Genomic DNA, 15,222 nt, shown 5'->3' with positions numbered 1-15,222 from the left:
AAGTTATTTCCCCAGCAATCTGGAGGAGTCCTCCATAGGAATCTGACACTGCGCATGTACACAGCACCAGTGAACCAGGATTGGGGCCAGCGCTGGACAGAGGCTGCAGGAGGGAGATCAAAAGATAATTTTATGGAAAAAACTGGATACATAGGCCACTGATACTGCTACATATTACTGATGTAATGCTCATTCTGTCCTAATTTTACACTTCTCAGTGGCTGGAGCCTGGAGGATATAGTGTACTTCCATGATGCCTGCTCAATCCTTGCCTGACTGGCTGACTTTGACTCACTGAACTGACAGACAGCCCCCAAGTGTTTTTCCCACCAGAGGCTGCTGCTGTGACAATGTGACATGCTGAGCCACTGGCATATTTATAAAAGGCACAAGTGTGAGGTGCACACGGGCCCTCACAGATCCAGGGGCCCGTGTGCATACCCTGCACCCATAAAATGTTACTTACCCCTCTGGTGTCCCGAGGTGGCCGGCATTGCAGACAGAAATCGATAGGGCAATGGTGAGACAGCCATTTCTCCATTGATTGCAACCAGGAACATGGGAACATGGCTGGTGCCATGTTCCCAGAGACCCGCACATTAGTTTCTAACATGAAGCCAGAGTCTACTGTGCTGCCAGAGACGAGGGGGCATGCACGAAGTCTGCACATGGGCCCTCTCCTCTCTTAAAACGCCACTATGCTGAGCAGAATAGAGCCTCCGAGACAGTGCCCACCACTGCTGCTGGAGAAGAGAAATGTCTGCAGAGGACCCTAATGGCAAACATGCTCCCATGGTAATGCCAGTGCCAGCGTTGGACTGGCCCACAAGGTAAACCACCGGCGGGTCCCAATGTCAAGGGGCCAACCTCCTTCTCTAAGGATCAGATTCCAGACTGTGCACTTATACATATGTTACCTTTTACTGCACAGGACTGTAGTGTATTTTCAAGTGCCTTGCTGTTATTAGTCTGGCACATAATCATGCATACACGGTCAGTATTTACTATATATATTTATCAATGGGTCCAAACCACTCTCTAATACTTAGCCAAACCTCTGTGGTGGCTGGCCACAACCCCTCTGGAGACTGACCCCACCCCTAGACATGGAGCCCTACAACTGCATTCCTCTATTGTCCCTTCATGTCCCAGTCCGACACGGAGCAGTGCCACCTCCTCCCACACAGTCCGCGCTGCAGCTGGAGGAGTGATTGTATGTAATCTCTCCTCCAGCAGAGGCGGAGTGTAAGTGAGGCAGTGGCACTACTATAGGAGCCTGTCCACCGTCCGAGTCCTCTGCAGACATGTCTCCTCTCCAGTAGCAGAGGTGGGTACACAGTGGGAGGCTCCATTCAGCTCAGCAGCTGTCAAATTGGCACAGCAGCAGCAGCTGCTGTGTAAAAAGGCAAGAAAAACACTTGGGGCTGGTCTCTTCGTCAGTCAGAGTCCGGCAGTCAGAACAAATGAGCAGGCATCATGGGAGTACACTATGTCCTCCAGACACTGAGAAGTGGTAATTTAGGAAGAAATGAGAAGGAACAAACAAAAAAGTGTTCCATTAGTAAGCAACAGTTTGCTACAGCATTACATTAGTAAGAAGTAGCAGTTTAAGGGGTCTATGTACTAAGCCTTGGAGAGAGATAAAGTGTCTGGAGATAAAGTATCAACCAACCATCTCCTAACAGTAATTTGTCAAACACAGCCTGTAACATGACAGTTAGGAGCTGATTGGCTGGCACTTTATCTCCGTCCACTTTATCTCTCTCCAAGGCTTAGTACATGGACCCCTAAGTGTTGAATTAGTTTACTTAATGTTTTGAACAAGATTAATGATGTTCTGAAGCAGTTTAGTTGTATTAACCCAAGGGGTCCCATATTTTAAACTTGAACCAGTATAGTATTTTAGGATTCAATTAACATACTTAACAATCCAAATAATGAATGCACACATTTAATAAACGTTATCTGCGCTGATATGCGCTTCTTTAAGTTCCAACGAGGACTAAAATCACTGAAACTTAATTTAACATTGGCTGTGATCATGTACAAGTATAGTCTACCAAACTTGCTGCACCTGAGAGCTCCCAGCTGAAGTTCTGTTTTCCAGGGTTCCAACCACACTAAGACAATACAACGCATTTTATCATTTTGACCTTCCACTGGGATATTGGAAATGACAAAACGAGCTGGATAGTCATATATATTCAGTTTGATAGTTGGTGACATTAGTTGCCAGGGTGCACCCCCACGGACCATGTTTCTAGCTCTACATTGATAGGGGCTTGAAAAATGTATTGAATTGATGTTATTTTACATTTCATGGTGTAGTTGACCCAATAAATATTACATTATTTGCTACCGACCATAGATGGTGAAACATTTTGTTTTTTAGTGACAATAGGTTCCTTTAAAACACTGGCCACCTCTGTTCTATGGAATATGATGGCATGCCGCACCTGCCAAGAATCTTCCTTCTGGGTCAACTTTGCCATCATTAAAACGAATGTTAGGTTTGTCTTCATCTACTTGAGCAAGGGGGGTTATGGACTGGTCTTCCCAATTCAGAGTTGCAAATGTGTTGCCCGTGGCAACAACATAGCCTCCCGACTTCCGAAGTCCAACAGAGCCAACGGTTTTTTCTGCAGACAGAAGAGAACACAGGTTACCCTCTGCTCACAATCCTTTCCATATTGTTATCACCACAGCAAAGCAGTTTAGTACCTTAGGGCTAGGTTACAACTATCTGGCTCTTTTGCACTAGTCACATGAAAATAAAATACATGAAATGTGTATTAACATCAAAGTCTGAAATTTCTTATGCATTAACACACTAACCATACCATACAGTTTTGGGCAACATTTAGTTCAATTTGTTAGATGCATGGAAACCGATCTCTCTCATACCATCAGACCAACCCCACATGCCCCTTGTGCCAATTAAACATCCTCTATGCCATAAGACCGCCAGATCACCCCGCATGCCTCCAAGTGGCAATCAGACTTACTCTGCAGCCTCTGATGGCAGGCAGAGCATCCTTGCTGTCGCAGAGATCAACTTCATCCCAGTCCCTGGAGAGACTGGGGGCCTCTGTGCCGGAGTAATCATTACACAAAGTGTACCACCTCTCTCCACTACTGGAGGGAGGTGGCGGCAGGATCATCACGGCCACGTTGTTATAAGGAAGGCAATCCCTCTGGATCCACCCCAGAATAGCACTAATCGGTACATACTTTTTTTTTTTTTTTAATGAGTGCCATGCCTCCATTTCTGAATAAAATATGCACTATAGTACTAAAACACAAACCCTGAGTATGATGGTATCTAATGGATATATTGCATAAACGTATAGCTACATTTGTATGTTGTGTATATAGTAATGCAAGTCCCACATCTGGGATATGGCTAAACATACCTCTAACAGAGCTAATTTAGAGCAGAAAGAGAGCTGTAGTTCTGGGTAAAGTGGAAATTACTTTGTGAAATGTTAATTAAAGTGTTTAGTTAGAAAATGGACATTAATGTCTTTGCTTCAGTGACATTAGTTGTTTTACACCTACCAGAGCTGTAACTAGACATTTGGGTGCCCCATGCCAGAAAGATGATGCTCCCTCCCCCCCACCCCCACCCCCAATATCTGAACGGATACTGCCATAAGTAAAGGGCCGTGACTTAGTGGGTGAAGAGGCATGGCCACAGAATGGTATCAATTCACATTACACCACTCAGTACTCCCCTTATACATGTTACACTGCACAGTATTGTCCATAATTCACATTACACCACAGTAGAACCTCTTATACACATTACACATTATCACACACCAGAGTCCGTTATTCACATTACACCATTCAGTAGTCCCCTTATACACATTACACCACACAGTAGTGTCCGTTATTCACATTACACCACACACTTATACACGTCATGCCAGAAACCAGAACCCCTTATGCACATTGCGCAACAGTAGAGCCTTTATAAACATTATGCCACACAGCAGAGCCCTGTCACGATCCTGACTTTATCCCTCATTTTGTGACTTACTTCTGCCATCAGTCCTGCCTGAATCCATCATCTAACAGCTCTGCTCAGCTGCAGTCTGTGTTGTTAGCTACTGAATCTTCTGATTAACGACCTGTGTTAGTAATCTGCAGAGTTCTGAATTCAGCAGGGAAGTCTGTCAATGCTGTCCCTGCACAGTGAATCCAGCATGGCATGGTAATTCTAGTTCCAGCTCTCTCTGCTTCCCCAGCATTCTGGCCTACTTCCACACCATAGTTCACTCCAAAACGCAGACATGGATGCCGCCATGACACTTGTGATCAGCTGACCGATGATTCCCCAACTACAGACCCTGCAGCGGTTACCTGACCACATCCTCCAATCAACGCTCTCCAGGGGGAATATAAGGTTTGCACAGACAGGCAGCAAGTGCCTTGAACAATGTTGCTTCAAAGCTACGTCCTGGGCTCCAGACTTCTGACTTCTGTTTCTAGTAGTTTGTCCACAGTCTGTTTGTCCCAGCCTGACACAAGTGACACCTATTGTTTCCAGCTCAGCACACTGTCATCATCAGTTCTAGTCCAATAGCCACATCATCGGTCCAAGCCTGATATAAGAAGCACAATCGGTTCCAGCCCGATTTAAGAAGCAGTGGCACCTTCGGTTCCAGCCCGATATCAGAAACATCATCCTTTCCAACCCGATATCTGAATCATCATCGGTTCCAGCCCGATATCAGAAACATCATCGGTTCCAGTTCAATATCAGAAGTATCATTGGTTCCAATCCGATATCAGAAGCATCATGTTTCAGTCCAATATCCACATAATCCGTTCCAGCTTGATATCTGTACCATTATCTCCAGTCCTGTCTACATCCAGTGCCACTATATTCTTGCCAGCTCTTCCATCTGAGATATTCTGTGCAGTATCAGGGGACCCAGTCAGAGGGCCGCGACCTGCACATCCGATGCAACAAAGTCTGTACTTCCTTGCGGGAGTCCCTAGTGAACACCGCCGACGGACCTCTGATCTGGGTATTTGTCAACCCTTCGGTACTAGCCATTCTCTTGCTTCTGCTCATGCGCAAGAATTACCTCAAGCAACCCTGCTTTCTCCATCAAGCTTCCACCACTGGTCCACCAGCATAATTCCCAGGAACTCAAAAGACAGAGGTCCTGACAAGCCCATTATACACATTGCACCAGACAGCAAAGCCCCTTATACACATTGTGCAAAAGTAGAGCCCTTTATAAATATTACGCCACCTAAAGCCCAGTCCCTTTCACCAACCTGCCCCCATTACATTGTGATACAGAGGTCAGGTAACTGTCCTCTTCACTCCCTCATCTGCAACTACCTCGCTCCCATCCACTTAACCTGTTCTCCCAGTCCTGCTGCTAGTGTCCCCAGCAGTGTCTAGATATGTGGGTACACTACTTACAGCTGCACAGCTCAGCCTGGGAGGCACTCCCGCACTGTCTGCAGGTCCTGTGGCTACAATCCCACAAGTCATCAAAGCAGCGTTAGGAAGCCGGGCTGCGAGTATGAGCAGTTATCAGTACATATCACTTATTGTACTGCTCTGACGCACGTTGCTCTCAATGATGTCTACTCTCACAACTGATGTCCAAGACTGTGCAGCATCAGTAGGAAGAATGGTAGCAGCCAAAGGCAATTGCGGGTGGAAGCGTCCGGTTGCACCCACAGGGTAAATGCCCTGTGTGCCATGCACCGTTTGCACCACCCTAGTTATGGCCCTGACACATACCATGTTAAACAGTTAACATTCAATAAATATACATTAGGGTCTGGCACGCACTGATTTATTGGTTTCTGATTTTTAGTGGCTTTCTTGTTGAGCTTTTGTGACATTATTATCACATATGAAACAACACATTATTAAAACTATGGAAACAAAGCACAATTATTAATATCTGCAATATTCATAATAGTTTCATGTGGTTATTTGTAGTTGAAGTGGCCGATTAAATCACAGATCCCATGGTACCACAGACTTTGGTAACCAATATTTTCCAATCTAGCTAATTTATTGAACTAGAAAGTGAACAGTTATAGGTAAATTTACTAAGGTGGGAGTTTTTTTTCAGAACTGGTGATATTGCTCATAGCAACCAATCAGATTCTACTCAACATTTATCAGCTGCCTCTGTAAGATAATAGGTAGAATCTGATTGGTTGCTATGGGAAAGATCACCAGTTCTAAAACAAAAACAAAAAAAAACTCCCACCTTACAAATGTGCCCCTTAGCTTGTGCAATAGGTATGCAATATTTCTATTGTATGACCTCCCTTTTCAGGCAACCTACGCTAGACAGTAGACAGCTCAAGTGGCCTACACACTCAGCGATGCTTGCAATTTTGACGATGAACGATCATCGTCCAAATTAACTTGCACTGTAAAGCAACAGAGAACCAACGATAACGAACACGGGGCCACGCATCGTTCATTGTTGGTGCATATACACTGAGCGATATGAACGATTTCTCGTTTCTTTCCAACCACTCCCAGAAAACAGTCAGTTAACACCCACAAACTGCTTCTTCCTGTCAGTCTCCTTGCGAACGCCCATACAAATGGATTATTCGCACAAACCCATCGCTGAGCGGTGAACCGCTTTGTACCTGTCCAACGCACCTGCGCATCGCAGTGCATACGCATGCGTAGTTTAGACCTGATCACCCACTGTACAAAAATGCAGCCTAGCGATCAGGTCTGAATTAGGCCCCCAGTCCAGACTTAGTTTAAAACGTGAGAAGGAACTCAGCATCTCTCATCCTGGAAGTCCTTGGACAGGAGGCAAAATCGCCATTTCATGTCTGAGTATAATGTTAATGTAAGAGAGCATGGTTCAGGCTGATTAATGTAATGGATAAAAGAATCAACCTGGACTGGTTAAAGGACAGGAGATTAGACCTATATAAAAGGCAGACAAGCCACACACAAAAATGATATCATCTACTAACTTTAAATGGTTGTTGTGTATAACAGCTTTTTGAGCAACAATTTCTGAGCAAATAAACATCACCACTATAAATTCTACTCTGTTCATGTGACCTACACATAAGATAATACTCTAATCCATCTCCAGACAGAACTGTGTTGAGCCCCTGAGCAAAGCCTTGACCAAGGGTGCAACCCAATAGTTGTGATAGAACATTAAGTGAGGACAGAGCAGCCAGAGCAGCTAGTAAGGAGAAGCAGAAGCAAGCAGTTCCAGGCAGGGGCATTTGGGCCATATACAAGTCCCTACTGGAACATACCCCAGTAGGCCTTTGGTATAATGGGGTTGCAGATAACTTGGATTCCTTGTGGCAGGACTCTCCCTGGGGACCAGCCACCTTCTTTCTCCATATAATTTTTTCTAGATGTTTATCAGCCCTAAATTGACCTGTCTCCTCTCTCTCTCCTAGAAAAGTGGCTCATGATCTGCGAAATGTGGGCAGAAACATAAGGATGGATTTTGAGATGGGTTCATTGTCTGTTAGATGAATGTGCATGTAAATAAATGGATTGATTTAGGGATGTAAAGATGGGGCACATGGTGGTGTAGAAGGAGGTTGCAGGTCCATTAATGGAGATTTGTTGTTGCAAAGATCAAAGATGTGGTTTGTGGTAAAATGGAGGTGCAGAAACTTAAGGAGCATCTGTAGATGTAGACATGGAGTTTATGATGCGGCCTGTGGGGACAGACAGAAGAGGAAGTGTGTAGGCAGGGTCCGAAGCCTCATACTCCTACTGAGACTTTGAAATATATATATCAGAATACTCTGTATTGTGGAGTGGGCAATAGGTTGCTCTGTGTAATGTATGTCAGCCCCTAGAATGGTCCCTGTGTTGTATAGCGTTCACTAAGATGCTCTGTTTATTAAATGATTGTGTCTTGTATAGCAATCACTAGAATGCTCTAATCTACGTGGTGTTTATAACTAGGTAGAGACAATGTAACTGAAATGTTTCCTTTTACACCGTTAGGGAAAATGTATTTTATTCTTGCCTCTCTTTGTGTTTGATCTGCCTGAAGCTAATTTGTTCCTGCAAAGAAATTCCATGGCTATTTAAAGCTCCCAATCCACCCTTGGTTCCAGGTGCAGGTGAATGAGCAAGGTAGTGGCAGCTACAACTAGTGGGCCATAGCTTTGTTTAAGCCGCACCAGTGAGAGTGGCAATAAAAGCAGGCTGATGATGTTATGCAAATATTCCAGTGATTTGGTATACAGGGTAGCAAATTATGCCCAGCTTGTTCCTTATGTATTATCCAAAGTACAAATAGACAGTAATTAAAAAAATAAAAACCCTCTGGTGTAAATCTTCTATTTATCTCACAGACACTGCAAAATCCCCTATAGGAATGGAAAACCTTCAAGTTTTTAGTCAACTTTCATACCGATTCATTCATGTATAAATTTGCACACAGATCATATTTTTGTTGCCATGATTACTAAAAAAAAATCAATCTGCAAAGTTTTTTTTTGGTAATAGCAATTCATACTTTTATTTATCATTATTATAAGCATTTGAAATCACTCGATTGAAACACATTTAGGAATAGGAATAGATCCTAATCCATTTCACTTGCAACTTACCTAAAGAGACACTCTTTATTTTGTTAGTACTGGGGTTCCAGTGGCAGACCTTCTGTCCTGTAACATCAACATACACTAACACTCCTGCTTTTTCCTCCCACACTGGAGACTCTCCAATCCTGTACCGCTCTTTGACAACACATTCAATCTTGATGGAAGACATTGTTCTATGATAATGGAAATATTAATACATTGATCATACAAGTAACACAAATAGTAACTTTTACCATGTTGGCATTATAACTTTAAACATGATGGCAAAGCATCATGCTCACAGTTATACTGCCGAACTGATATCTGCAATGCATTCAATTGTTCTAAAGCAGGGATGGGGAACCTTCGGCCCTCCAGCTGTTGTTGAACTACACATCCCAGCATGCCCTGCAGCAGTTTTGGCATGGCCAAATAGCAAAACTGTAGCAAGGCATGCTGGTATGTGTAGTTCAACAACAGCTGGATGACCGAAGGTTCCCCATCTCTGTTCTAAAGTAAGTTTAGAGTAAGTTTAGCTGCACAATACAGAAACATAGCTGAAAAAAATAAATTGCAGGATGAAGACATCAATAGCTATTCAGAAAAAGGAGTTATGGTAGACTTACCATGGCTAACTCTCTTTCTGCGAGGTATAATGTGTTCCACAGGGAATACATTGGGGTGTAGAGTGGGATCTTGGATCCAGAGGCACCATCAGGCAAAGCTTTGACTGTTCCAGGATGCATTGGGGCCTCCTCTATAACCCCGCCTCCAGGCACTAAGAGCTCAGTTTCGTTAACCAGTCCAATGCAGGAGCAGGTAAAAGAGAAGGCAGATGTTAATCACATAGAACCACAATTTCACGACAGGAGAGGGTACCAGCGGCTAATGCCATGCAACCCAAAGAAGCTAGGTGCGTCAGGGTGGGTGTCCTGTGGAATCCAGTGTACCTCACATAAAGAGTTAACCATGGTAAGTCTACCATAACTCTCCTTTTCTGCAGCGGGGTACACTGTGTTCCACAGGGAATACATCAGGGATGTCCTAAAGCAGTTCCTCAAGGGAGGCGACCTGGCGTTCAAAGGAAGCATTCTGGGAGGCAGAAGTATCAAAGACATAGAACCTAATGAACGTGTTCACAGAGGACCACGTAGCCGCCTTACACAATTGTTCTGGGGACGCGCCATGACGGGTCGCCCAAGAAGGTCCAACAGACAGAGTAGAATGGGATTTAACTGCAGCAGGAGCTGGGAGTCCAGCCTGTGCAAAGGCTTGTGCAATCACCATTCTAATCCATCTGGCCAAGGATTGCTTATGAAACCCAAACAAAACAAAATGGGAATCTGACCTCTTGATAGAGGCAGTCCTCTCCACATAGATACGGAGGGCCCTAACCATATACAAAAAAAGGTCTATGGGGAACAAATCCGAAGAGACAAAGGCCGGAACCACAATCTCTTGGTTAGGGTGAAAAGATGACACCACCTTAGGCAGATAACCTGGGCGAGTTCGTAGAACTGCCCGGTCCCGGTGGAATATGAGAAAGGGTGGACAACAGGACAAAGCGCCTAAGTCCAACACCCTTCTTGCAGAGGCAATAGCCAGCAAGAACAGGACCTTGGATGTGAGCCATTTAAGGTCCACCGATTCAAGAGGTTCAAAAGGAGACTCTTGCAGAGCATTCAGCACGACAGACAAATCCCATGGAGCCACAGGAGGGACATAGGGAGGCTGAATCCGAATAGCGCCCAAAATGAACGTCTGAACATCATGTATAGAGGTAATTTTTCTCTGAAACCAAACCGACAAGGCAGATATATGAACCTTGAGGGAGGCCAGACGAAGACCTAAGTCCAGGCCTCTTTGCAGAAAAGCCAGTATCCTGGAAGATCTGAAACTATGGACATCGTAATTCTTCTCAGCACACGAAGTGAAGTAAGAATTCCAAACCCTATAATAAATCCGGGCAGATGCTGGATTGCGGGCAGTCAACATCGTTTGAATAACCGCCTCTGAAAATCCTCTGGCTCTCAGGAGTGATGCTTCAAGAGCCACGCCGTCAAAGCCAGTCTGGCCAGGTCTGGGTAGAGACAAGGGCCCTGTACGAGGAGGTCTGGTCATTGAGGAAGTAAAAGGGGATGCCCCATCGATAGACCCTGCTGGTCTGAAAACAAATGCCATCTGGGCCACGCTGGAGCGATTAGAAGCATTCCTCCTTCCTGTTTGAACTTTGATCCCTTGTCCTGATTCGAAGACTGGAACCTAGTGATTGTGTTGAGATGCCATTAGGTCTACGTCCAGTAGACCCCACCTGTCCACTAGGAGTTGAAAGACTTCTGGATGAAGACTACACTCTCCGGCATGTACGTCGTGGCGACTGAGATAGTCCGCTTCCCAGTTGAGGGTACCTGGAATGAACACTGCCAATATACTTGCAGATGGCGTTCAGCCCAACAAAGGATTTTCTCTTACGTCATAGAGGATGCTGGGGACTCCAAAAGGACCATGGGGTATAGACGGGATCGGCAGGAGCTTGGGCACACTAAAAATACTTTGACTGGGTGTGAACTGGCTCCTCCCTCTATGCCCCTCCTCCAGACCTCAGTTAGACTTTGTGCCCAGGAGTGACTGGACACACACTAGGGGAGCTCTACAGAGTTTCTCTGGAAAAAGACTTTTGTTAGGTTTTTTATTTTCAGGGAGACCTGCTGGCTACAGGCTCCCTGCATCGTGGGACTGAGGGGAGAGAAGTCAGACCTACTTCTTAGTTAAGGGCTCTGCTTCTTAGGCTACTGGACACCATTAGCTCCAGAGGGTTCGATCACTTGGTTCGCCTAGCTGCTTGTTCCCGGAGCCGCGCCGTCACCCCCCTCACAGAAGCCAGAAGAAAGAAGCCGGGTGAGTATTAGAAGAACTGAAGACTTCAGTGACGGCAGAAGACTTCAGTAACGGAGGTACAGCGCAGCGGTAGCGCTCCATGCTCCCACACACTTCACCAACGGCACTCACAGGGTGCAGGGCGCTAGGGGGGAGCGCCCTGGGCAGCAGTTACTGAGGTTTTGGCTGGCAAAAAAGGGCTATACAGTGTCTGATCACTGTATAGGGTACCCCCGCCAGTTTACGGATTCAAATTTTAACGGGCTACAGCGCGCCGGGAAGGGGGCGGGGCTTAGCCGCACATTGCTCACCAGCGCCATTTTCTCCTATCTCTACAGCGCTGCAGAGACGCTGCCCGGACCTCCAAGCTCACGCAAGTACACGGGGCGGAAAAACGGGGGGGGGGGGGGGGCACATCAATTTGGAGCTTTTCAATTTATATTGCCGGCGCTGAGCATATTACTAGCTTCGGTTAGTGTATGGGCGCTGGGGTGTGAGCTGGCATACTCTCTCTGTGTTCTCCCTAAGGGGTTCTCTGTGGGTCTGTCCCCGGGTTTGTGCACTGTGCGAGTGTGTCGGCACGAGGTGTCGACATGTTTGAGCCTGGGTGTTCCTCCCCGGAGGAAGTTATGGGGGCTGCAGAAAAAGATTTAAGTATGTGTCTGTCGGCACAGCCGACGGCTGATTGGATGACTATGCTGAGTACACTGAATACAAATGTGGCTTATTGTCAAAGAGACTAGATAAATCTGATTCTCAGACACAAACATGGAGACAGTCGGTGGAGGACGCATTGTCTCAGGTACAAACAGTCTCAGGGTCACAGAAGCGTGCTTTTAATCAGATGGCAGATACAGGTACCGACACGGATTCTGACTCCGATGTCGATTTAAATGAGGCTTCTTTGCATCCACGGGTTTTCAAGAGTATTCAGTACATGATTATAGCCATTAAAGATGTTTTACGTATATCTGAGGAACCTGCAGTTTCTGACACAAGAGTTTGTTTATTTAAGGGGAAAAGACCTGAGGTAAAATTTCCTCCCTCTCATGAAATTAATGCGCTTTGTGAAAAGGCTTGGGAGTCGCCTGAAAAAAGGTGGCAGATTCCCAAGCGAATTTTGATGGCATATCCTTTTCCCTCTGACGATAGGGAAAAATGGGAGTCGTCTCCAAATGTGGACAAGGCTCTATCCTGATTGTCCAAGAAACTGGCGCTTCCGTCTCCTGACACGGCTGCTCTCAAGGATCCAACGGATCGCAAGCTGGAGACGACTTTGAAGTTCATTTTCGTCAATACTGGTGCATTGCTCAGACCTGCTGTGGCGTCGGTATGGGTGAGTAGTGCTATTGCAAAGTGGGCTGAAAATTTGGCTTCTGATATGGATGCTCTTGATAAAGATAATATTCTTTTGACTCTTGGTTATATTAAGGGCGCTGCAGATTACCTAAAGGATGCGGCGAGAGATGTTGGCCTCTTGGGATCAAGAGCCAATGCCATGGCGATTTCGGCCAGGAGGGCGCTGTGGATTCACCAATGGAATGCTGATGCCGACTCCAAGAAGAATATGGAAGCTCTCCCTTTTAAAGGTAGTCTCTTGTTTGGTGACGGCCTGGCTGACCTGGTGTTGACCGCTACGGCGGGTAAGTAGTCTTTTCTTCCTTATGTTCCCACTCAACAGAAGAAGGCACCCCATCAGCAGATGCAGTCCTTTCGGCCTAATAAATACAAAAGAGGTAAGGGCTCATCCTTCCTCGCTTCAAAGGGTAGAGGTAGGGGAAGGAAGTCGCCTGCAGTGTCAGGCACCCAGGACCAAAAGTACTCCCCTGCCTCTACCAAGTCCACCGCATGATGCTGGGGCTCCCCTAGGGGAGTCCCTACCGGTGGGGGGCCGTCTCCGATTCTTCAGTCAGGTCTGGGTTCGTTCGGCTCTGGATCCTTGGGTCTTAGACATAGTGTCCCAAGGGTACAGACTGGAGTTTCAGGAGATGCCCCCCAACCGTTTTTTTGTGTCGGCCTTGCCAACTTCTCTTCCCGAAAGAGAGGTGGTAAGGGATGCGATACAGAAGTTGTGTCAACAGAGGGTCGTGGTGCCGGTTCCTCCGTCAGATCGGGGGAGAGGGTTCTATTCGAGCCTCTTTGTGGTGCCGAAGCCGGACGGTTCGGTCAGACCGATTCTGAACCTAAAATCCCTCAATCCGTACTTGAAAACTTTCAAGTTCAAAATGGAGTCTCTTCGAGCGGTGATCTCCAGCCTCGAAGGGGGGGATTTTATGGTGTCAGTCAACATAAAGGATGCATACTTACACATCCCGATATTCCCTCCTCATCAAACCTTCCTACGGTTTGCGGTGCAGGATTGTCATTACCAGTTTCAGGCATTGCCGTTTGGGCTTTCCACGGCCCGAGGGTTTTCACCAAGGTAATGGCAGAGATGATGGTCCTCCGGCGCAACTAAGGGGGTCAAAATTATCCCATACTTGGACGATCTCCTGATAAAGGCGAGGTCCAAGAAGCAGTTGTTAAGAAATGTGGATCTCTCCCTGTCAGTTCTGCGACATCACGGTTGGATACTAAATTTGCCAAAGTCTCAGCTGATCCCGGTCACTCGGCTACCCTTCCTGGGCATGGTCCTGGACACGGAGATACAGAGAGTGTTTCTTCCGGAGGTCAAAGCTCTGGAAATCCAGACCATGGTCAGGGAGCTTCTGAGGCCGACAAGTGTGGCAATTCATCAATGCACTCGGGTACTAGGGAAGATGGTTGCGACTTACGAAGCCATTCCGTTTGGCAGGTTTCATGCCCGGGTGTTTCAGTGGGATCTGCTGAAAAGATGGTCTGGGTCTCACCTGCACATGCACCGGAAAATAAGTCTATCTTCCAGAGCCAGGATTTCTCTCCTGTGGTGGCTGCAAGGTTCTCAACTTCTAGAGGGACGCCGATTCGGAATCCAGGACTGGGTCCTGCTAACAGATGCAAGTCTCCGAGGCTGGGGTGCAGTCACGCAAGGAAGAAATTTCCAGGGAAAGTGGTCAAGCCAGGAATCTTGTCTCCACATAAATGTTCTCGAGTTGAGAGCCATTTATAACTGCCTGCTGCAAGCAAAGAACCTTCTTCAGGGTCTCCCGGTCCTAATCCAGTCGGTAAACATAACAGCAGTGGCGTACGTAAACCGCCAAGGCGGAACAAGGAGCAGGGTGGCTATGGAGGAGGCCACAATAAACCTACGCTGGGCGGAACAGCACGTGAGCGCTCTGTCAGCAGTCTTCCTCCCAGGAGTGGACAACTGGGAAGCAGACTTCCTCAGCAGACACGATCTCCATCCGGGAGAGTGGGCTCTTCATCAAGAGGTATTTGCAGAAGTGACAAAGCGTTGGGAAATTCCTCTGATAGACATGATGGCATCTCGCCTCAACAAGAAGCTTCCAAGGTATTGTTCCAGGTCAAGGAAACCCCAAGCCAGTGCAGTGGACGCCCTGGTGACTCCGTGGGTGTTTCAGTCAGTGTATGTGTTCCCTCCGAAGGTGCTGAGGATTGTTCGACGAACAAGGGTTCAGGCGATACTCGTCGTTCCAGATTGGCCACGGAGGGCCTGGTATCCGGATCTTCAAGACTTACTAGTGGAAGATCCCTGGCCGCTTCCTCTAAGAGAGGACCTGTTGTTGCAGGGGCCCTGCGTGTTTCCGGACTTACGGCGGCTGCGTTTGACGGCGTGGAAGTTGAGCGCCAAATCTTAGCTCGGAAGGGTATTCCCGGGGAGGTCAT

The 15,222-nt window shown here is 46.7% G+C and overlaps 1 protein-coding gene across 6 annotated transcripts in view; it reads right to left on the bottom strand.

Annotated features, from left to right (window-relative positions):
* The window catches only part of LOC135019092 (regucalcin-like), a 282,886-nt gene that overhangs the window by 10,745 nt on the left and 256,919 nt on the right, over positions 1-15,222 (bottom strand). For all 6 annotated transcript variants that reach the window (XM_063953073.1, XM_063953071.1, XM_063953072.1 and 3 more), the window contains 2 exons: positions 8,608-8,774; positions 2,457-2,639 (listed from right to left, as the gene is read on the bottom strand). In XM_063953073.1, the coding sequence (XP_063809143.1) occupies positions 2,457-2,639; positions 8,608-8,774 (350 nt within the window). The remainder of the gene's footprint in view (positions 1-2,456; positions 2,640-8,607; positions 8,775-15,222) is intronic.

This window comes from Pseudophryne corroboree, chromosome 2 (assembly GCF_028390025.1).
Source record: "Pseudophryne corroboree isolate aPseCor3 chromosome 2, aPseCor3.hap2, whole genome shotgun sequence".
Lineage (NCBI taxonomy): Eukaryota > Metazoa > Chordata > Amphibia > Anura > Myobatrachidae > Pseudophryne > Pseudophryne corroboree.
The sequence above is the reverse complement of the archived record's forward strand: the minus strand, read 5'-3'. Positions and strand labels throughout refer to the sequence as shown.